A 24,788-nucleotide genomic window follows, 5' to 3' on the forward strand; every position below is an offset into this window, starting at 1 on the left:
AGCTGACTTCCTGCCCTTTGGGCAGGGGGCTGGACTCGATGATCTCCCGAGGTCCCTTCCAGCCCTAATGTCTATGAAATCTATGAAATCTATAAAAAATGATCAATTAAATGAAAATTGTATTGACTGATTTACTGACATGTGCTGCTGCACTTTTGTATATTTGGAACCTGGTTGTTCTAAATCAGGTTTCAGTACTCAGTATCCAATGAATTAATGAGGAACCAGGAACCTGACCTGGGGCTCAGCTCTCAACAAATGGAGAGGCAGTATTTGTCTGGGCAAAGTACCAGCAGTTGCTTGTGTCTACAACTGGCATTTATCAGTTTTTGAGGAACATGCTTTTCTACCTCTGAGCACGGTGCTTTGCTGGCTGTAGTTAATCATGGAAATAACACATGGAAAAAAATTTGTTAGGCCAGTGCTTCTATCCTTCTGTCAATACAAGTTTCTTTCCTGTTGCACTCTTTGTTTCCTTAAACAATGGGCCTTCTGTACTTCCTTCAGAAGACTGTTTCAGAGTCTGAAATTTAATTTTTCGTGTTCTTAAATTCATCCATTACTCCTACATCAGTCCCTTACCTGTGTGCCACTCTAAAGAATATCTCTTCTTCCATAACTTTACACTCTTCATTTATGTATAGAGAGTTATTGTGTGTTAAAATTGGCTTTAATAAGTGTGCAGAGACCTGGCCAAAACAATCCCAGAGCGTTTAGGGCTGAATTATATTTTCCTTTGTGTGCCTAAATGGCATCTGGGTATGTACCTGAGTGGTTTAGGCCCTCCCTCTGTACTATGGATGCATGCTTAGTAGGCTTTGCATTGGTTAGACATGTACATGCCTGAGTGTAAATGTGGGAAAAGGAAGCGGGGGAGACCTTCCCATGTTTTTTCCCTAAAAGGTGAGTGGTTAGACACTTGTGCTATCCTCCAATCTAGCCCCAGTGTTTAGCTTCCAATCTTGATGAAGGTTTGAACCAAAGTCTTTTGACTTAACAGCAGAGGTCTCTTAACAGCCCTGCTAAGGAGCAGATATTGCCCAGGCCCCTCTCCCATACTCCTGGAATAGCAAGCCTTGTGGCTAGAGGAAGACAGTAGCTTTAAGAGAACCAGTTTTACAAACTGCCTGTGCAGCAGTTCAGCAGAAGTGGGTCTTGGGACAGGATATTGTTTCACCTAATGAATGACCAAAGTACAGCTTGCAACCAACTCTGAGTTACTTGACTTGTGTGTAGTAGTGGTTCCATTGCTTATGCTGGGTGTGTGAGTGCCCTCATAAATGCTCCGGAGATGTGCAGATGTCTCCCTGTCCCTATAATGAGAAGGCACTTATAATCCAGAGGGCAGGTAACTCATAGCTGCAGGCTGCACATTGGTTGTCAACTAGAAACAGAATTCTGCTCCTAGGGATTACAGCTGATCACATATCAGTATTGTGTCATGTTGCCATGAACGAACCAAACACCACACTTGTATATATGAATGTGAGTATCAATGTAAGATATGGGAACCAAACCCTCTACTCTAGCAAGCACTGGTAAGCCCTGACTGTGAAGCTGTGTCTTGTTTTGGGCACTATACTTAAAGAAAGATATGGACCAATTGGAGAGTCTGGAGGAGAGCAACAAAAATGATCAGAAGTCTAGGAAACATGACCTGTAAGGAAAGACTGAAGGAAATAAGCTTGTTTAGCCTAGAAGTCTGAGGTGAGACGTGATAGTCTTCAAATATGTAAGGAGATTCCTGTAAAGAGTAAGGTAATATATTGTCCTTAAGGACCATTGGGGAAACAGCAAGATGTAATTGCCTTAAGTAGCAACATGGGACAAACATGGGAAAACTCTTTTGCTTGTTCTTTGGCTAGGAAACTTGTCGCTTTGGAGACAGTTCCTTGCAATTCAGAGTTGTGTCAGCATGCTCTGCATCCTTAAATGAGATGAGGGGCAAGCCTGACCTGCATATGCACAATAAAATTTTACTGCACTTAGTTTGTCTGAAATGGCTTATGGGGCATGGTAGAGGTCCCATACAACCTTTTCTAGTAGGGAGGTGGGTTTTTTCCAGATGACCATTTTTTCCATCTTCCCTCTGCCCTTTCTTCTAACTTGTGTGATTTGGAACATACAAGTGACACGTTTCAAAGCTGATATGCAGAATGGTACTGATTTGTGTAGCAGGTGCCCACAGGCATCTATGCAACCACCTCTCATTCATGTGGGATGCATATGCTTTTGGCTTAGCTATAGACTAAGTGAGATCCTCTGGGTGCATATATTACAGAGATACATACTCCAAGAGTGATTTGCCACTGGCTCTCAAGTATTCAAAAGTGTCCAGTTCCCATAATTCCACTTCTGAAGATCTTATAAATGTGTTAGTTAAGCAAAAATGAGGGTGCTTTTCCTTTAAAAATAGTCAGTTAACCTTAGTTGCAATTGAAAATAAGAAAGGGAAAAAAGGAAAGAAGTGCTAGTTATTGTAGTTGTTGACATTCTGAAGACAGTTGGTGTGGCTGAAATGTCAACTATCTATAATTTTTCCATAATGTTGTGCCTTGCTATAGTCTGCTACTGTAGGAATGAATCAGACCTTGCTTCAGAATCAAAGGCAATGTACACCAGCTGAGGATCTGGCCTCTGTTCTTTTTCTCTTCTGTTCTCATATAAATTTATGAAGCTCACATACATTTTGACCCGTTATTTTTGGCAAGGAAAGTACCGTTGCAGGTCACTGAATTTATGCTTCTAAAAGTCAGGATCAAGCAGTCGCCAACTAGATTTTGACATGACGGACCCTTTGTTTTTGTATTATATCAGCACTATATACTGAATGTTAAGGAGTTCTACAAAGGACAAACTGTTATGGCTGAGATGCAGTGGATTAGCTAGTGTGTAGTTCCAGAAAAATGTCTTTTTTTTCAGGTTTTTTCCACATGGTTCTGTATGCCCATTGATATAGGGATTCCCATGTTTCTGTTACAACCATAAGTCTCTCTCAAGTCTCTCTTTCCAACCAAGGAAGAATTGCCAGACTGCAGCAGAATCCTGCCAACAGTTCAGCTAGCTGATTTTAAACTCAGTCCTTTATTTTAAACTCAGTCTACCGCTGTTTTCTTCCTGTTAATCTCATTCATGCTGGTGGGAGTCTTGCTTATGTGAGGGCTTCTGAAAAGGCTTACATATGAGCTGGGCATACTGTTCCAATGACACTTTTATTCCTATTGCCTCAGGGAAGAAATAACTCTCATGGATATCCATTTTCACTGCTCTGAATAACACTCAGGTATTTCTGCTGATACAAAATGGATATGAACTGTGCCAGCTAAGTAGCCTTTTACTTTGCTCTGAAGACTACAGCAGGCACAACATTGGAGAATCAGGCTTCAATAACCAAAATGTAACTGTCTTTCATAAAAGGGAGAGGAATTATTACTTGGCTTCAGCCATAGGTTTAGGTTATGATTTATAATTTAAAGTCATCATTTTTATGGTTTCCCTTCCCCTGTATATGTATCCCCTCTCTCTATCTGTTACAAAACTGAAGTAGTTTGGTTCATCTATCATTTTTTATTTATGCTTGTCCAGACTCTTAATTCCTACTTTTAATTTATAATAATCATTTCTTAGCTTATTAAATAAAAGGTCCAAGTCACAATAGAAAGTAATCTAACCTGCATTTCATGGCTGTTGGAAGAGATTGATTTAAAAAAAAATCCATATAGATTTTTCAGTTAAGTGTTTTTTTAATTCATAAATATATTTATAAATATTAAGGGAAAACTGTGTCTTGTCCTGTTCATGGCAGAGGAACCAGAGGGCCAGTAATGAGAGATGGGCAATTCTCATCCTCTCTGCTCAGGGGAAGGAAAGTTCTACTCCCCCTTTGTACCTGTGGGAGCTCACATCTCCACAGGTGCTGGAGTTCTAGTCATGCCCTTCTCAATGACCTATGCAGCGTATGTGTTCTCATCACAAATTGCCTTGCACACAGGTATTGCCTTTGAGTGTACAGCAGTGGTATCCAACCTTTTTAAATAGGGGATCACCTTTGGCATTTAAAAGCAACCCAAGATCTACCATATGCCACTGCCACAACCCCCACTCCTCAGCCCAGCAGGTAAGTCTGTGGGGAGGGAAAGCGGGGGGGGGGGGCAGGTAGGCAGAAAAAACGATTTGGGGGCACGTCTCCCCAGCAGGAAAGTCCCACCTGGCCAGCGCCCCACTCAACTTAGCCCTGCTCCTGCCTCTGCAACACTGTCCTTCAATGTGGGGGCCTCAATCTAGCCCCTGCCTCTTCCTTCCCCCACAGACTGACCTGCTAGGGTGGGGCAATTGGATTTCTACCTGGGTTTGGATCTCTATACATTAATTTTAATCATGGACTTATTGTACGTTTCCATCATTTGAGGTTAAATTTCTCCCAACTGATGCCTGTTTTGGGGCTTGCTTGAAATAAATTGGTGATTTTTGGTTCTGTTACAGGTGGGAATTGCAGTAGTGTAACTGAGGGATGGGGGGCAGGGGATGACTGGAGCAGCAGCTTTGGGTGCCACCTTTGTGAGGGGGTATAGAAATAGCCATGCCCACAATGGCAACTGATTGTGCTGCTGTGATCAGCACCATAGCAGTCAGCACTGCCTTGAGCATCACATGGCTGCCTTGGGTGTGGAGTTGCCTGGCTATGCCTCTGGGGCATTGTCTTGCATCACAAAATCTGTGCCTCAGATTTTCAGCAGTGACTAATAATTTGGGGTTCCTTAATTGTTGGGCACAAGTTGCAGGGCCTGAATTCTACAAGCTTTTAATTCTAGCACTTTTGAAGTATGGTAACTGGACAACCAAAAACTGACTCACATTACAATCCACCTTTAGGAATTGTTGCATACCAACAGAAAGCTTGATTCTGATACTTTGCCTCAGGCTGAATAGTGAATTACTCCTCAAGCAACCTGTGGAACTACTCACTGGGCATGTCTACACATGCATTTGATCCAGGTTCAGTTTACCTGGGAGTAAACTTCTGGATTAAATAGTCCTAGGCAGGTGTTTACACGTGCAGAGACTAGGGAGGAGATTTGCTGCTTTTAGCACCAAACTTCCTGCAGCCCTGCAATGGGTCTCTGCTACCACCGTGGGAGAGCTCCAGGTTCCGGCTGCAGCTGCCAGCAGCCAATAGCCCTCTTCAGAAGCCAGCCCTGCTCATTGTTCCCTGGCCAGCCACTTCTCTGCCTGGGAGCGCTGTGTGCAGCACAGGGGCGGCATCTGGCAGCTCTCTCATTGCCCATTCTACCTCCATGCATTATGGCTGCTCTAGGCCCTGCCCATAGCAGAAACAACCAGTGCCCTAGGCTTCTGCTGGCCAGTGCACTGGCCCTGCTGGCCTACTGCCTGGCTCATGGCTGTCTCGCCTTTGTTCCCCCTCCATGCGGCAACTCATGGTCTGAGGTCATTCTGTACAAGTAGAATTTAAACAAGCTTACGCTGAAGCAATATTAAGGGTCTTGCTTGGAACCACAAAAGCAAGGGCATGGGGAGTGAAGGCTCCTGCTTTAGCTGGAAGTTACCTGCTTGCAGTAGCATAATTGAAGAGGGGTGGTGAGCAGGGCAGTAGCGTTTGCAAGGTTGGGGGTGGGCACACCAAAATAGCCGCTGCCACTGTTGGTGGCTGGTCATGTTGCTGCCACCAATGCTGTTGAAATGTCCTATTATGCCTCTGTGTGCTTACACAGGGTTCTACTGGGTCAGGCCCTCCTGTGAGGCGAAGCCATTCCTCAGCTGCCACTTACTTTTTGTGGAGGTTTTTGTCTCTCACTTTGTTGTGCTCCTGGTGAAAATAAGGAAATTAACAATTATCTGGATGCAAGTTTCCTAAATGATACCAAAACCCTGTAGATTGTTTTACACAGGAAACCCCCTTCTACAAAGAGAACCCTGTGTTATTAGCTAGATTATTTATCTTTTTTTGTATTTTGCTTATCTGTATGTGAGAAATGTCTCATGTTTGCAAAAATCTTTTTATCAACATGACTGAACAGTGTGTCTATCTGTTACTGACAGGTTAATGAGCAGTTGTTGGAACAATGAACCCAAGTGTGTTTGTCTTCATCCGGTCATTAAATACCAAATTTCTAAAGTTCCAGCAGCTCCTACTTAGGCACCAGGACAATTTCCATAAATGGTAAACATCTAGGAACTCCTGTTTTTAATGGGAATTTCTTGTTTTGAAATCCTAGGAAAATATGCCCACTTTTTAAACACCTATGAGAGAGCTGATCACTCTTGAAAGCCTCATTCCAACTGTGAGTGCCTCAGCACTTTTGAAAATCTAGCCCTGTGAGTCCAAGTTTACTTCCATAACAGTCAGAGGAGGTTTGCCTGTCAGTGTCAAAAGAGACAAAATTGGTCTCATTATGAGTAGAAACAGGAAGAGATGTATATAAGCAGTGGGATTAAACATTAAACAACCTGGTTTGATATTTTACAGTGAATCATGTGTTTGTCAAAATACAAATGTATTTTACCAATACATATTATGAGGCTACAGTTTTTTAAAGTATCTTTGTCACTGGATGCTTAACTATTGCTGCATTTTGGTTCCTATCCCCTACAGCCCATTTTCTCTTTAACTTCTCTTGTTCTGGATAGGCTTCAGTACTAGGTCTTTTCTTGGCTTCCCTGGGACCATTCTTGTGCACAGGGTCTCTGTTTTTTGTCCTTTTACAGAAATGGGGTCTTGGAATTCAGTTACCCGTAGCCCTTGGGACCCATACTAATTCTCCATGGGCATCACTGTTAGTTAGAAATGCCATTTCCTGGACCTCCAACCTGGCGAGCATGGCTTTCTCTCTCCAAGGTTATGTGTTGTTTGCTTTAATTGTGACACAGACTTTGCAAAGGTTGTAAAGCGAATTACATTTTTCTTTAGTTAGTAGAAGAAATGGATCTTAAATCAGTAAAACACCTGACTGCATTCCCTGCTTTAGTTACCTCACAACTCTTGAACTTTCTCTGAGGCAGGATCAGAATTCATTAAGATAGTCAGGACTGTACATGGCTTCCTGAATCATGGAGTCTCTTTTTAGCCCCTGCGGTGTTCCCTTTTCTTTATAATGGCAGAGAGAGGACCATTCGCCTTTTAAGGTGACCCTATATGACCTCCTCTGTCATGGTCAGTGTCCCACCAGTTAATCTGAAAATCTGGTTTGCTCTGGTAAATTGCCATCCCTTTGTCCAAGGTTGCTCTATTTGAATGGTTGATCATCAAAGTTTAATGAACCTTATTGTTATCACTGTACTTAGGTGCAAGCCTTTGTCTTGTAAACCTTATGTGGGTTTTACCTCAATATAGAGGCAAAAAGTTCCAGAGAGAAAAAGAACCTCCCATCTTTAAAGTGGTATTTTCAGTCTGATGCAGGCATGCAAAGAGCCTCAAGTATCCCAGGGTTCATAAGATGTACATGGAAAGATTGTCTGGATTAACATGATCCTCAATAGTGTTATTTTACTACTTTTAAGATACGATAGGAACCAGATGATGATTCCTTATATTGAATGTTACCTCATACCATTTTAGTCCATTGCTATCCATGGGACTACTTATAGAATGAGGTTTTTTTTCTGTCCAAGAAAGACATAACAATCTGTTCCTAAAGGATAGGTAGGTAGGGGTTAGTTGATGGATGTGAGCTGACTCTGGACACACTTCATGATTTACCTCAGCTAGGTACAACATGGGCACCTGCACTGTTTGTGAGCTTCTTCATGCTGACCTGTGCCACCTCTATATCCTCCCTGGTGTACTTCACACTCCATATCAATCCTTGGCTTCATCACTGAGACTGCTAACAAGGGTACCTAGGAGTGGTCCTGCTTATTCTGGTGGTCTGCTTATTCTGTTATGGATACTTGTCCACTGAGAACAGGACTGAAGCCACCAAATAGCTTTTACTTGGGAACAGTTTTATGGTAATACATGTCTTACCAGTTCCTTTGGTTGGTAGTATTCCTCCCAGTATATACCATGCCGATTAATATCCATGCCATGTTACAAAGCAGGTTTCTCTTTTTTACTTTTATTTTGCTTGTACCGTTTTTCACACCAGTAAATGACTTATCAGAAAGTTGATTTGCATAGAAAATGAGGTGACATGTTATCCCCCGTGTTGATTGTATGGTTTGTTTGTTTGTTTTTTAAATAATTCACTCCCCTGAAATCTCTCTTTTCCCAGAGAGGCTGGAGTGTTGTCAATCATACTAAATTGTACGAGATTGTGTGCTACAGTTTTGTGACAGAAACTGGTATTCATTAGGAAGTTGTGATCACTATAATAAAATGTAATGAAAAGGAAAATGCACAGTTATCTCTCTAAAACACAACAAGCATTATTTTCCTCTCATTTTAGTACCTGTCAATCTGTAACTTCTTTAAATGAGTACCAATGCCTACATAGATTCCACTCTTTCACTGGCCAAGCCTGAGAGGCCCTACTCTCAAGTAAATGGTGTTCCTCTGTTTGCTTGTCTCCATGTCTACACCGGGTAACTTTTGAATGCAGCATCTCATCAGCTCCAGAATTTCAGGGAATATACTTGGCAGCAGTGTTGGGGGGGGGAACCAAAACTGGGAAAATAAGAGTTGTATTGTTTCCCTTTCTTCTGTTTAGCACAGCCATGGTTTTACACATGTTTGCAGTTGTCTGGAAAGAACTGCTTGATGGCACACATTATTATTGCCTTTAGCAGAGCAGTCTATCCCACCTCATTTCTGTCCATTCTCCCAGTGGAGTTTAACATGTTGACACACTGAGTAACTTCTCTCCTAGAGAGAAGGGAGACAAATAATGATGGGGGAAGGGTGAAATTTAGATGTGTACACAATTCCTGACAAGGAGGGGAGAATAGGAGAGCCAGTCCCGGGGAAATGGAAAGACAAAGAGACTCCAACTTGGGAAGAATGTGGGAATGGAGCTAAGGGAGGAATTGAGGCAAGAATAAACCATATCACAGAAGAAGGAAGAGTGGGGATTATGGTGCGAGGGGAACCAGATGTACACACAAGGTGCTGGTGTTGCAAGGAGAGAATTTGAGTATTGGGGAGGATTCAGGTAATCTCACATTGCTACTGATATGAAGAAGAAAATGGGGGTCCCTGTGTTGGGAGAAGAGGGGGTAGGAGTATACAGTCTTGTATAGAGGGAGATTGCGGAGCCCTAATCAAATGGCAGGTTAGGGTCACAGAGCCCTGCGTAAGGGGAGCAGTGACAGAGAAATTGCAGGGAGTGCCTAACAGAGAGAGGGTGGAGTGGTGACAGGCAGGGAATTTGTCAGGGGAATGAAAAGATGCAATGAAGGCCAGGGCAGTGTACCCCAACCTCGTTCCTGTCTTGCACAAAATGCCTCCCAAGAGACCTCTGCTCTGCACCTTGACAGATTTTTCCCAGTTAATGATAGCTGATTTGGTAGATTGATGTATTGTTAGTTTTATTTACATTGGGCCCTGTCCCCCATTGTGTTAGGTGCTGTAATACATTCAGTGAAACACAGACCCTGCCCCACAGAGAGTACAAGAATAGACAAGAAGCAAAGCCTGGGAGGGAAATACGTAAGGTCAGGGAGGTGAAATGACTTGCTGGGAGTAGAACAACTGGACCGTGCTGTTTGTAAGTAGGTGCATACCTATCCTTGGTTCGAACTCAGCAGACCTGACTTATCGTTTCATTTTTCTAAAGTGTGGATGGAATGCCACGTAGATTACTGTTTCATTTTTTTCAATACCTCTAACATCAAGTTTTCCCTCCACTCTTCATGGGTGTTAAAGATCCTATGACTGTTCCTAACAGCAGGTGTTTTGTCCAGTGTCTTTTGCCCTTTTTAGCTGTCTTCCTGTTATATACCATGTATGTTATTTGACTGTCATGCTCCACCATAAAACTGGTTGTGTGTTTTAGTGGTACTCTGCATTTGTATTTAGTTCAATATTTTGCTTCTTTCAAGACAAAAAGTATAATTATTTGTTCTAAGTTCAGTTTCATTTTTACTCCAGTAATTGTCTCCTCAAAACCTGCCGTGTTAATATAAAATATTAATTCCCAATATAATGTAATTTGCTGTGATGTTGTATGAAACTGATTTACCTGTTACACCTTGTCTTACCAATATTATTGACAGAAATAAAATTATATTGATAAAGAGGTTCGTAATCTGTTTCAGCTATAAATACTAAAATTGATTAGTATGTAGCAGGGTTTTTTCCCCACTAAAAGCCTTCCAGCTTTATTAGTAAAATATTATTGTAAATGATTATTTTAATAAGTAGTGCCTTAACCCCTTTAGCTTATGTTTCTTTAGCTATTTATTTCAGTCACACAGAGGTTAATGTTCAAGGAGTGTTAGAGGAACATTGGTGAAACTAATGTATTTTTCCTTTATTAATATCTGGCTTGTGAAGTTGCCTCCACAGTCTTTATTTCCCCTATTCCTGTTCTCTGGGCAAGGGGAAAACTGTGAAGGAGCAGGTTTATTTCTTTTTTGGCTCCCACCATCATTCCATCCGATTGCCTCACAGTCTTTAATATTCTAGGACAGGGATTGGCAGCCCCTGACTTGTGTTCTGAGCATGGCACGCGAGACCATTTTGCTTGGCACACCATGGCCAGCCCTGGCTCTGGGTAGCTGCTGCCAGCGATGGAGCCTGGGCTGCAGCTTGGGCTCCCAACTGGCAGCAGATACCCAGAGCCAGGGCCAGCTGCAGCCAGGAGGCTCCAAACAGCTGCACCAGGTTTTGGAGCCCCGACATCAGCTCTGTACTGGTGCGTGTATCTGCGTGTCAGAGTGGGTGGTGGGGTGGGGGCCTGAGGCAGCACAACCCTGGGCTCTCCCCTGCTCCTGGCACAGAGCTGGTGACTGGGCTCTGGAGCCTGGCACAGCTGTTTGTAGCCAGCCCAGGCTCTGGGCAGCTGCAGCAATCAGGGCAGGCTGCAAGCAGCTGTGCCAGGTACCACAGCTCCGACATCAGCTCCATACTTGTGGTGACTGCACACGCACCTTAGGGCAGACAGCAGGAAAGTGCAACCTGCCCTGAGGTGCCCATGCAGTCGTCGCCAGCATGGAGCTGATGCTGGAGCTGTGGAGCCTGGCGAAGCTGTTTGCAGCCTGCCCACTGCTTGCTGCAGCTGCCCAGAGCCCAGGTGGGCTACAAACAGCTGTGCCGGGCTGCGGAGCCCAGTCACCAGCTCTGTGCTGGAAGCGGGAGAGAAACTGGGGCTGTGCTGCCTTGGGCCCCTCCCCCCACCTCCTGCTCCAACATGCAGGTGCACACACTGGTACAGAGCTGATGCTGAGGCTCCAGAGCCTGGCACAGCCATTTGGAGCCTCCCAGCTGCAGCTGGCCCTGGCTCTGGGTAGCTGCTGCTAGCTGGGAGCCCAGGCTGCTCCCAGCAGGCAGCTGGAACACTGCAAGGACTTCTGGGAGCAGCCTGGGGCCCAGCAGCTACCCAGAGCTGGGGTGGCTGCTGACAGCCACAGAGTCCAGGCTGGGGGGCAAGGGGCAGCAGGGCTCGGGGGCAGGGGCTTTGGGTATGGGGCAAGGGGCACAAGCAGGGCTTCCTGCCATGTACCCCCTGCTATCATTTTGTTTTTCTGGCATACCGGCATTCCGGCACCTTCCAAGGTAGGCATGTGGTGTTTTTTGGCACTCTGGCCAAAAAACGTTGCCTACCCCTGTTCTAGGACTTGCAATATTTCTGTTAGTCGGGGAAGCACTGTGGTCCTCATTTCACAGGTGTGGCATTGAGGCATAGAGAGATTGGTATGCTTATGGTAATAGTTTACAACCTTTTTAGACTCGAGACACCCTGGGATAGACCTGAGGCAACCTTTGGAAAATGCTAGCTTTTTGTTTTTTCCCCTCTAATTTTGACTACAGGAAAATAATTGAGCAATTCTTCTGTTGCATAGAACTCAGAAAACCTACAACAGGTCAGAATGTTTTTAACACCAGGGTGTATTAAAAACTCAGGGTGTATCTTGTGAATCATGGTTTCACACTTAACAGTACTAATCTTTTGTGACATGCTGTGACACCCTTGGAAAAAATCTCAAGGTACCCTAGCATGTTGTGGCACCCTGTTTGGGAGCCACTGGCCTTTGGTCACATAGTAAGGCTCACAGAAAGGTTGCAAGAACTGGCGTTGGGTGTTTCATATTCCAATCTAGTCTCCTTTTACTGGACCATCTCTCTTCACACCACCAGCATAACCCTGGGGATTGGGCATAGTCTTGGTTCTTAGTCCTCATTATAACCATGTAAACTAGTGGTGCTCAACCTATCTATCCCTGCAGCTGGATGAGTGGAGCAGACCTGGTCTGCAGGCTAGGTCTAGTGTGGGGTCAGCACATGGCATTAGTCTGCAGGTGAGATCTGGCTGTGAAGCAACCCTGCACATTGGCCCAATCCAGCATACCTGGATCCTGCTACATGCTATCCTGATCTTGCTGCTGGCTAGGCTGATCTGACATGTCCAGATGTGGCCATTCATCAGCCTGAGTCCTTCTGCAGAGTCATGTTACTTAGCCTACAGAGCTTTTCAGAGGTCCAGAAATTTGGCCCCTGGGGAGTGGCAATTAACACTGCCACCCTGCTGCCAAATTTCTGGATCTGTGGGGAGACCCACGAGGTAGATAACATGACTGCAGGCTGGGAGCTGAGCACCCCTGATCAAAACTGTTGTTGGGGAAATTACTCCATCTCATCCAAAAGAGGAACCAGGACTCATACTGTGAATGAGTAACAATCTGATTCTTTATCTCGTCCTGAGCCAGCACAACTATGGGCTGCCATTGAGCAGCGTTCATGGAAAAACACAAGTTTAGTTTTCTAGTGCACAGTGCCTAGGACTTCCCTATTGCAGCAGTATTTTTCACAGAGTTGGCATGACCATTATTTACAGGGAGTTTCTAAACAGAAATTGCAAACTTGTATGACAACTATTTACCTAAAATGGCCTCGGTTCTGAATGGGGTGTTGGGCACTTCCACCTCCTTTTGAAATCATTGAAAAATATCCCTCATGATTTGCCATATTAGAGAGAAACTGGGCCTTATGTAGAAGAAGACCAGTGTCTTGTCCTTCCCTAAAGTTGTGCGTCTTAGTGTCTACTTTGTTATACCAGTTGTACCGTGGCATGATACTATTGATTCAGTTATTTTTATATAGAATTTGTGAACTTTCCAAATACCAGTGAAGTTACCAAACACAACCCCATGACTTCCTGGAGAATGGAATTATGAAATCTGTTGATATTGGAGAACATTGAATCTCCATTTACAGTGTTCAAGAAATGCTGTGGTATGTCAGGAAGGGGCTTCATAGCTTGTGGGTTTTGAAGTGTGACCTATAGAGTGTGTTAGGGCCTTACAATACTGCTGTTTGTCTGTCTGCCACCTCCATGCAGCTTAAAGAGCAAGATGGTATGAATGAGATGGTCCATTTCACAGTTTGACAGTAAACACGCTGTAGACACAGTTTAACAGAAGCAAGTCTAAAGGTCAAGGGGCTAATTCTCCATGTTAGAAACCAATTTTACACTGGTATAACTACGTTAGAAACCATGCAGAGAAACATTGTGTAGGCAGCTTGGCATATTCTGACATGTTTTGTGCAGTTTAAAGAAAGACTTGGTTGGGTTTGCAATTCTCAGCAGCACATCTTAGAAGAATATTTGGTCTGATTTTGACCACTTTGTGCATATGTACATGTAGACAGTTAAGAGAATCAGTCTGGGTATCAGCCTGATATTAGCACTTAGCGCTTAGTTTGACCTCAAGCTTTTTTCCTCCTAACATCATTCAAAGTCAAAAATATTTTTTCCCTTTTGTGTAGATTCAAAGTATTATTTTCGAAAGGCCAGTTCAGGCTGATTGTGCACTGAATGCTGAGCAGGACATGAAACATGACACTAATCTCTTGAGTTCCCTTTGAAAAAACAAATTATTTGTGTGTCTGTCTTTGTAAGTCTGGGTTAATGGCTTTTTCTCTTCTTGCATACAGTAGTTAAGCTCTGTGAATTGTAGAGGGAAGAGCACAAGGGGAGGGTATTGTTAGCAAGCTAAAATATGATTGTGGCCTTTTATAACAAATTATACAGGAAGAGGGTCACTGCAGTGTGTAGAACTTGACAGTTGCAAGGTGATTAAAGTATACATGAGACATTCAAGAACTCTCTAAACCTTCACCTGGAGAATGATATCTTTTCAGTTCTTTTGTGTACTGTGGGGATTCTTGGTTTCTCTTATTTCTTCTCTGAAGTAAGGGTCTTTCCATCATTCCATTTTCTTGCTCCAGTAGTTTATTTCTGTGAATTACTTAGAAAGAGACCAGTTCAACCTGGTTAGAGCCATTATGCCTTTTCCTAAAGCAAGAACCTTTGGGTGCATATTCCTCTTCAGGCTCCTCCTGCTCTTCCTTCCTGTCCAAGGTGAATCCTAGCATTCATTTACAGAGCTTTTGTTCATGTCAAAATTTAAGGTAGAGAAGACACAGCACGGTCTGTGTGAACAAATGGCAGGGTCTGATTCAGTCCCAGCGGAGCCAATAGAATTGACTTCAGCAAGTGTTTGTTGTGTCTTGAGGGCTACATTGAACTAAGGAAAATAATGAATTTCTTTCCAGAAGTTGCTGATAGAAGGAGCTATATCTCCAGAGGTATTTTACCTTTCAGGTCTGGCCCTAAGACCTGTCCTTTTCCTAGGATTTTTTTGATATGGGAGAGATGAAAAAATGGAAGCAGAGTCTTAGTTTGTTACAAGGTGGAAACTGTCATGTTTCAAACATTTGGTTAAACTTGTAGACTGCCCAATTTCTTTGAATGTGTATACCATCTCAGTGTTGTGTATGGGCATGTTTCAAATAACCCAAAATCAATATTTCCACCAAAAGTTATGTTCTGTGAAGTTCACAATGCATTTTCATTTATACAGAAAGCCTGAGGTATAAGCCAAGTCATTATTTTTTATCTCTACTGAACAGTTACAAAAATACACATATAGCTATAAATGTACACAATAACTAAATGATTGGTATGAGAGACAAAGGGTATTGTGGGGTTTAGCAGACCAACTGTATGGTTGGGAGAGACTTAGACAAGCTTTTGAATGCAGTGCATTCTTCAGGTTTGAGGGAGAAGCATGCACAGTAAAAATTAAAAACATTCCACCTAGGTTGTGGATTTTCCATTGTAAGTGGTAAATTTGGATATCCTTCATATATGGGGAGTGCTGTAATGATGTAACCATGATGGCTCAGGGAATATGAGGCAAAGATTTTTGTGGGTGATATCTTTTATTGGACCAACTGCATGATTAGGATGGACTTAGACAAGCTTTCTAATGCTATACATTCTTCTTCAAATAACAGGTACACCAAAGGTTTAAAAACAATCTGCCAGTTGATTAAGTGACTGAATAGCTAATGGGGTTGGTAACAGGGTACAGCATACAGAGATTTTTCCATCCTTAGGTTGTTGCTTGAAGTCCAGATCATATCTTCAGAGAAGAAAAGTCCTTTCTTTCTGAGGGTCTGACTGTCTTATTTAAAATAACTTGGTGGTTGCAGTAAGTTCTACATAACTAGAATCATCAGTATAGCGGGCAGCCCTTGAAGCAATCTTTAGGAGGAGAGCCATCAGTGGAAATTTGCATGGCAGCTGAACAGTTCACTTTTCTCTGCAAAAAGGCTTATAAACTCATTCATGGGGGTATTTGGAATGATGTGCTTCCTATCTCATCCTTTGGCCTTGTAAGTGAGTGAATCCCCTTGTGGAAGTTTCTCTGGTTGCAAAACTGATGGACATTTTGGCTTAACTCCTTCCCTGTGTTGGGGTTTCACCTGCAAAGAGAGAACTCAGTCCTTAGTAAATGTGCTAATATTGTCAAGGTTTTTGATTGCACAAATGGTTTTTGTTTCTAGTTTGAGAGTGATTGTCACTGATTATGTGATTTTTAAAAATTTTTTTTGCCTGCATAGGAAACAACGTTATGAGGACTATCCATGGTGTGGGAGAGATGATGACACAAATGGTGCTGAGCAGAGGATCTATCTTTCCTATCAGCACTCCTGATGTGCCACCAAGCATCCACCCAAGCAAGCAAGCCAGTACCATGGAAAGTGAAGATGTGATTGTGATGGACACCAAATTAAAAATCATTGAGATTCTACAGGTAAAAAACATGATTGAAAATTATGTGGTGGCCAGTTATTTTTTCTATCTTTACCTTTTCCTTTAAGCCAAATTCTGCCACCCAACCTTATTCATGTTGAGGACACATTACTGTAAAGTAGGACTTGGGTGTGAGGAAGGGTGTTTCTTAAGGGCCCTGACATGTGCAGCTCCCTGCTGTAACTCATGGAGCTTCACAGAAAGTGCCATGAGTTAGAGCAACCTCCCCCGACCCAACAGACCTGTGGCTTGGGAGGGGAGGGGTCAGGAATTGAGGTCCACTTTGGAACTGATCCAGTGGAAGAGCCTGCCTGCAGCCAATCTCCCTTAGCCCTGCCCCCTTCCCCACCAGCTCTAGTGTTGTCTGTAGGAAGGGAGGGGGAAGGAATTGTAGGCTGGGGTTTACCCAGATGGAGCCAGATGGCTTGGCTCCAATCCACCCACATCCCCTCCAGCTCAAGTTGGGCAAACCCCAGCCCACAGCTCCCTCCCTCTCTCTTTTTACCCTTCCCTTCATGCAGACAGTACTGGGAATGGGGCTGGGCTGGGTTGATGTAACCCACCCCCAATCACATGCAGGGATTGACAAAATTTCCCTAAGGTATTCCACTCAGGAGTGCTTTCATCTGAGCCCTCATTAGATGAGGGCTATTTTGTTGTGCAATCTGCCACTTTTAAAGAGCTCTTCAGCCATGTACATGTGTCACAGCATGATTGTAGAGTGCTTTCAGGGGACTGATCACGTGACAAATGTGATTTTTGTTAGCACCCTAAGTGACTATGGGTAGCAAAATTCTGCTGTCATTCAAGTTAGTCTACAGGTGGTGCCACTGAAGAAAACAGACTGTACAGGCTCAGCCTTTGCTGATTATGAATAAGGGTGGCAGAATCTGGCTCTTTAGTGCCTTAAATTTAACCCAGAAACATTCTCTAAAAACAGAGGTCATGCTTGTAATCTCATTTACATTGGCTTTACACCAATATAACTTCACTGAGTTTAGTAGGATTCTCCCTTATTTACATTAGTTGAACTAAGAGCAGAATTGGTCCCAAACACATTGGAAATAGACACTCAAGCCTTCCACAGATTTTCACGGGGGAATTGAGACCACTATTTGGCCCAATGTACTGTTATTCTAGCTGAATCAGTGAGGGATCTGATGCCAACATACACTCTTAAAATTGTCAGCTTATGCTGCTGTTAAGGCCATGGACAGGCAGTATATTTGTAGCACTGAATGTGTGCTTGTAGCATAGCAAAAAACGTGCTATATATAGCACTATGAAGATGCAGGAAGTGTTTCAAGATATTGTGGGTGATTATCTTTATTTGTACCGACTGTATGGTTGGTATAGACATAGGCAAGCTTTCTGGTATATTGTTACCCTTGCTCAGGCCTCAGTATCACCTCAATACTACAACATATCAGTACTTTCAAACAGAAGCTTCTTAGCAGTGTTATGTAGCATTATGTGTAATGCCTGTACATTTACTTGTAGTACTACAGGGGTCTCTAGGACCCCCAGCATCCCACAGTACGCTGCTCTCTTCCCAAAGGGGGCGAGGAAGGGAGGGAGAGTGGCTGGCTCCTTGATTGTCTGCTTAGCTGCACTTGAACAGTCTTGGCTCTGTCTGGGACTCTTTAAGCATATATGGGGGTGGGGTGGCTGTAGCTGCATAAAAAGTCCTGGACAGAACTGACATTCTAAGTGGAGGGGAGAAGTCTCTCATTCTAACCGTAACCCCTGTCTTCACCTGCCATTGCATGCTGTGGCAATCAGTTGGTGAGAGGGTGTTAGGGTTAGGGTGCGGGAATTCATGCTGCCACCGTAAGAGCCCTGGCATGAGCTGGCGCCCTGGCATTGGCAGTAGGGGTGAGGAGAGTGGTATTCTTACTCCTGCCACCCCTACAGGTTGGGAAGTAGGGGGAGCTGTCTTTGGTACTGCTGCTTTTTAGCAGCTGGGAGCTGATCATTGATAGCCTGCCCCCTTTTCCTGTCAGGGGGGAGAGAGGCTTTCAGTGACTGGGCTCCTCTGGGGTGGCAGAGCAATAGGAATAGCGTACTGTTCTCCTCAGCTGGAGAGCTCACTTTTTTGCGACAATTTTATAGCTCTTCAGACTTTGCGGATCTCCAGATAAGGGGCAGGAATGACTGCATGTCCCCAAGCACTACAGTTTTGTAGTGTTTCCAAGTGCCAAAACAGTGCAAATAAATATCTGTCCATAATCTAAGTTGTATGTCATGCAAGCATCATTATTCTGTGGGTTAAATCTCACTTCCTACCCACACGTGCATGCACATGTACATGCATACATATTCTATTCGTTTTTCATTATTTTTTATAAATTATTTTTTATAAATTTGTTACTTTTGAAGAGTTTCATTTGCTCTGGATGTTTATAAAAAGTACTTTTGTTCCTTTAATTACCAGATACCTGAAAGACTATCAGTTGTTAGGTTATCCTTACTGTAGCATGCATTTATCCCTAATGTTGATGGACTGTATCTGCATTTATCCCTAATGTTGATGGACTGTATCTGAATAAATGAGGGCTTGATGGTTTGGACCTTTACCACCTCAAGAACAGCTGTGGGAAGGAATTCCCACTCAAGAGAGATGTTTCCAATTCCCAACTGTCTTCTGGGTCTGCGGAATGTAGTATTGTTTTTTAGGGAGCAGATTATTTTCCCTTTTCTGACTGGGTTCTCTTCTTGACACTTGGGAGGGCAAAACTAGGGCTTCACTGTAGTCTTGCTAACATTCCACTCGCACGCTCACAGGAGGAAGAAACAGGGATACAGTCTGACTTATCCCTGTCTATCGCTTAGGGCTCCTAGAGACATGCAGGGAGGCTGCTCCACGTGCTGTAAATCCAGTGTGCCAGGGCAGACTTGATTAATTGGAAATTAACATGCTCTAGCAGCCCTGTGTGTTGTGTGTATCAGTGTCCCCGTGCTGAAAAATGGTGGCAGAGTGCTTTAAATTAAAGCTCGTTCAATGAGTTTAGTTTAAAGCATCCCACCATCATTTTTCAGTGCGGGGACTCTGATACACGTGATGCTCACACATGATGCTCGGGTGCTTTTAATTAGCCAGCTTGCTAATTAAAGTGCCCTCCTGCCTCCTGGAGCATAAATGCCCTTACTGTGCATCAGAGCTGGTCCAGCAAGGAAGTATGTGGAATTGGAGAGGTCTTATTCCCAATTCCTTACTTTTTCATGGCTGTATAACACCAGGGTGCACTCTTGTTATATCTTACACATTCAGCAAAGACTGCTGTATGTAACAATATAGGCATAAGGAGGGTATCCGGTTCAGAGTCTGGGGTAAAAAAAACATTGGATCCAGACCCTACTGCCCTTGCCTATCTGAATAGTCTTGAAGGTTCATATTCTGATTACAGTTCTCCCCTGGGATTAAAGCAATGAGCATGTTGTGTTTATTTAAAAAGGAAACTTGGAAATGGGTTCTGTTTTTCATTTACATTTGTATTATCCTCAAGATATTCTTCAAATCAAAAATGAACAGTAGCCAAACTCTGAGCACTGTTATTTTACACTATAAAGTAAGTAAGTACTGAGGCTTATCCATAATCCTGCATAGTTGGTGCATTTACACATGCACTTTACTGTGAAGTTGACTAATTAGTTCCACAGTAAAGCATCACAGTCTCTACATGTGCACTGGTATTAGGGTGCAGTAATTTAATTAACTCCATTGAAATGCACGTGTAGACAGTAACAAGGGCTGGCTGGGGTATGAGGGTGCTAAAGTATGGGGGGCTGTCTGCTGCCTAGCTCTGCACTTTAGCACCCTCGTGCCCCAGCCAGCCCTGCTACCACTCAGAGCCTAGGGCTGTCTACCCCACCCCTCCCAGACCCTCTGTCAGTCTGGGGCTACTCTACCCTAGCTCAAACTGCTGTGCTACACATGTAAACAGTATGCCCGGGAGCAGTTTTCTCTAGTGCAAACTGCTCCGGAGTTTATAACATTGTCTTAATGACGTGTAGATGAACCAAGTTAGTAGGACAGAGATTAGTACTATCATAATTTACTGAGTATTTAGGTTTCCAGTACTTTCGGCCTCAATCTGACCTCTGACTCAAGTGAATAAAAGAGCAGTTTTTGCTGGCATGTATGCCAGTGTAGTAGTACTGTAGTTGAATTCATGAGGGACTTGACACCAGGTTGTGCTTTTAGATAGAAACCTCATGCTATTCTAAGTTATGCAACAAACAAACTATTACTCTACAACAGCCATTTCCTACTGACAGACAGATTTCTAGAATTTTTCATTATGTTTTGTAAACTGCTGCTTTGCTGGTTCAATTTGTCATTTTTGTTACTTTGGAAGATTACAAGGTGAAGGGTTCATGTTACTTAAATTCTCCATTCCTCCAAGATTAGAATAATTGAATAATAGCAAATTAGGGTTGGAAGGGATCTCAGGAGGTCATCTAGTTCACCCCCCTGCTCAAAGTAGGGCCGTCCCCAACTATGTCATCTCAGCCAAGGCTTTGTCTGCTTGGGTCTTAAAAACCTCTAAAGATGGAGATTTCACTACCTCTCTAGCTAACCTGTTCCAGTGCTTTACTACCCTCCTAGTGAGCAAGTCTTTCCTAATATCTAAAACTTCCCTTGCTGCAACTTGAGTCCATTGCTCTTTGTTATGCCACCACTGAGAACATTCTAGGTCCATCCTCTTTGTAACCCCCTCTTTAGGGAGCTGAAGGCTGTTATTAAATCTCCCCTCAGTCTCTCTCTTCCAGACTAAATAAGCCCAGTTCCCTCCGCCTCTCCTAATAAACCATGTTTTCCAATCTGCTAACCATTTTTATGGCTCTGTTGGATTCTTTCCAATTTGTCCACATCCCTTCTGTGGTGGGGGACCCAAAACTGGACATAGTACTCTAGCTGTGGCCTCACCAGTGCTGAATAGAGGGGAATAATCACTTCCTTCGATCTGCTGGCAACATTTCTTCTGATGCAGCCCAGTATGCTGTTAGCCTTCTTTGTAACAAGGCCACACTATTGGCTAATATTCAGCTTACTGTCCACTGTAACCCCCAGGTCCTTTCCTGCAGAACTGCTGCTTAGCCAGTCTGTCTCCCAGTCTGTACCCATGCATGGACTTGTTCTGCCCTAAGTGCAGGGATTTGCACTTTTCCTTATTGAACTTCATGAGATTTCTTTTGGTCCAATCCTCCAGTTTGTTGTTTTGCATCCTAGCCCTACCCTCCAGCATATTTACACTTCCCCCAGCCTGGTGTTTTCTGCAAACTTGCTGAGGATGCACTTCATCCCATCTTTTAGATTGTTAATGAAGATATTGAACAAAACCATGCACTCCATGTGACAGTGGTTACCAACTAGACATCAAGCCATTGATTGCTACCCTTTGAGCCTGATGATCTAGCCAGTTTTCTGCTCACCTTACAGTCCATTCATCCAACCTGTACTTCTGTAGCTCGCTTGCGAGACTATTGTGGGAGATCATATCAAAAGCCCTGCTAAAGTCAAGGTACATCACATCCACTGCCCTTCCTGCATCCACAGAACCAGTCATTCTAATATTATAAAAGACTAAGTCTGTCTGTCTGTCTGTCCATAACACTTTATTCATGCTCTGATTAGCTGAAAGAAATAGCCAATCAGAATGCTCTAAGTGTGGGGGAGTGCCACCATGATTCCGAAGCAGTGCTGGCCTTCCGCCACCCCCCATGCTCCCTGCAGGAGGCAGAACAGCAGCAACATGGGGTGTTAAGTGGTGGCACTTCATCCCAGCCCTTGCCCTTGGTGTATCCATGTTGACTGTTTCTAAACACCTTCTTCTCCAAGTGCTTAAAGATGGATTCCTTGAGGACCTGCTCCATGATTTTTCCAAGGACTGAAGTGAGGCCAACAGGTCTGCAGTTCCCCAGATCTTTCTTCTTTCCTTTCATGAAGATGGGCAATATATTTGTCCTTTTCCAGTTCCCTGGGAAATCTCCCAAGTTTTCGAAGATTAAGGCCAGTCACATTGACCAACTCCCTTAGCACCCTTGGGTACCATGTGTCTGGCCCCATGGACTTGTACACATCCAGTTTTTCTAAATAGTCCCTAGCCTGTTCTTTTGCCACTGTTGGCTGCTGCCCTCCTCCCCAGATTGTGCTGCCTGGTTCCGTAGTTTAGGAGCTGACCTTACCTGTGAAGACTGAGGTAAAAAAGAGACATTGAGTACTTTAGCTTTTTCCACATCATCTGTCACTAGGTTCCCTCCCCCATTCAGAAAGGGACCCACACTTTCTTTTATCTTTCTCTTGTTACTGACGTAGTTGTAGAAACTCTTCTTGTTACCTTTCATGTCCCTTGCTAGCTGCAACTCCAGTTGTGCTTTGGCTTTTCTGATTTCATCCCTTCATACCCAAGCAATACTTTTATACTCCTCCCTAATAGTTTGCCCACATTTCCATTTCTCATAAGCTCCATTTTTGTATTTTGGCTCATTGAAGAATTCCCTGCTTAGCCAAGCTGGTCTTCTGCCATACTTGCTAGCCTTCCTTTGTATCGGGATGGTTCATTGCTTTGTCCTTACTAAGGTTTCTTTAAAGTACAGTAACACAGATGAATGACATTATTTGGTAGATAACATGGACTTAAGATATGAATTTCTTACATTTTATTTTTGCAAATACATGCAACTTGGGCACCATAGCCCAAACGAGGAATCCCTCTTCTTTCTTTTGTTAGTTTGTTTTTGAAGAAAATAAATAATTTATGAATCTGATTCTTTTTATTGTGTTTTTTATGGCACAGCTTTCCCAGTTACACTAAAGAGAAGGATGAACAGAGTTTCCTTTTCACATTTCTTTGTAACATGAGATTTTAAGAACTAAAATGTTATTTGGATTTGTAAAGCTTGTATGACTTCAACTAGATAGGTATTTATGTCTTTGAAACCAGAATATGACCCTTGGTATTTTAACAGATAAGCAGAACTCCCTAAGTTTGATTCATTGCCTTGCCCTTACAAGTTCCAAATTGTCCATAGCTCAGGAGTAGATATTCAACATTTAGAATGGAATCCAGTCTTCAAAGGCAACTCTATTACTGTTGCTGTAACAGCTGTAAGGAGGACACATGAGAGATGAACCACTATAACACCCCAAGTAGTCCCCACAATCCTCAATCTTTTGCTGGCTACTCTAGCAAATGCTATTTCTGCCCTAAGTGGAAACTGAATCTCTTGTAATCCCTCTTTCTCTCTACAGTTGTCAGCTTGCCTAGGTTCAACCTGGAATGTCATGGGCCATTATTGTAAAGGGTCTTGGAGCTCTGTTCCCCATTCTCAGCATAACTTCCTTTCCCTACCACCCAGGGGGTTTAAGAGCCAAATTTAAGGAAAAATTTAGCTTAATGTTCTGATGAAACTTTAGAAGGACCCACCTGGTTCAGGGATAACAGGTTTAGGGTGAATTCCCAGAGTTCCTGGACAAATTTGAACTGTTGTGGTATTTAGGGGAAGCTGAAATGTCTCAGGATGGGATGGGGAACCAGTCCTGAGAAAGAAATCACCGGTTTACCAATATTGTTTATCAAATGGACAAGTATGCTTTACACCACTTGAAAAAAATGACTTCCTCCCACTGCACATATGGAAATAGGCTGTCAAATAAAAGGGAAGAGTATCTTATTTTAAATTCTTGTCTTGTAGTTTATCCTTAGTGTTAGACTGGACTATAGAATATCCTACATGCTGTCTATCTACAAGAGAGAGTTTGGAGAAAACAGTGAAAATGTTGATAGCTCCTCAGTCTCTCCCCCAGACTCACCAGGGATCGTTTCAGGTAACTGTTGCTATTGTTTTGCAATTTAAAATAACTGTCTTTTTAATAAGCAATAAACTGAACAGTTCCAGAAAAATTCAAATCACTACAAGATGAAAGCTTGTGGGAGATTGGATAATGTAAGGGGCATCTTTACTACCCTTCTCTCCTTTAATTAAATATAATTATTTGTTCCTATGATGGTGAGGGTTTATTTATTTATACCATTCTCAAAGCTATCAGAGGTGGCATAACAAATGAGGATGAGAGCAGACTCTGGAGGATGGGGTGGAGATGGCCACATTTTCACACTGGGTTTTTTTTTCCTTTTTCTTGTCTTGCATGCCTAGCAACAGAACCCAAGTCCTTGGGAGGCAAATGAAGTAAGGGTGGTACAGTAATGAATTAGTGTTTAAAGCTCAGGGAGATGTCAGCTAGTGATCTGTATGAGGAGTTAATGGTGTGTGGATGCAAAAAGAATCCTCATGAGTCAGGAATGATAAACAAACTGCAAGCAAAATAATTACCTGGATAAATATTTTTCTGCAAGAATAATGCTTCCACATTTTGGCATTATTTTTTTTTTACTTGGGTGGTTATTTCTGCCAAAGTAGATGTGGAAGATTAACATTTTAAGGGAGTAATATTTTTTGTTCTGTGTCTATACAGCAACAAGCACCTGGTCCATGACTGGGGCTGGTACTGCTGAAATACAAATAACAGATAATTAGGGCCCTCCTGATTCTGGAAGAAGAGCCAATAAC

At 43.1% G+C, this 24,788-nt stretch overlaps 1 protein-coding gene across 1 annotated transcript in view; it reads left to right on the forward strand.

Moving 5' to 3' along the window:
- Positions 1–24,788, forward strand: part of ITPR2 (inositol 1,4,5-trisphosphate receptor type 2) — a 361,003-nt gene that overhangs the window by 156,297 nt on the left and 179,918 nt on the right. The window contains exons 22-23 of the mRNA XM_019544387.1: positions 16,022–16,215; positions 23,913–24,045. Of these exons, the coding sequence (XP_019399932.1) occupies positions 16,022–16,215; positions 23,913–24,045 (327 nt within the window). The remainder of the gene's footprint in view (positions 1–16,021; positions 16,216–23,912; positions 24,046–24,788) is intronic.

This window comes from Crocodylus porosus, unplaced genomic scaffold (assembly GCF_001723895.1).
Source record: "Crocodylus porosus isolate Cpor-Errol unplaced genomic scaffold, CroPor_comp1, whole genome shotgun sequence".
Classification (NCBI taxonomy): Eukaryota; Metazoa; Chordata; order Crocodylia; family Crocodylidae; genus Crocodylus; species Crocodylus porosus.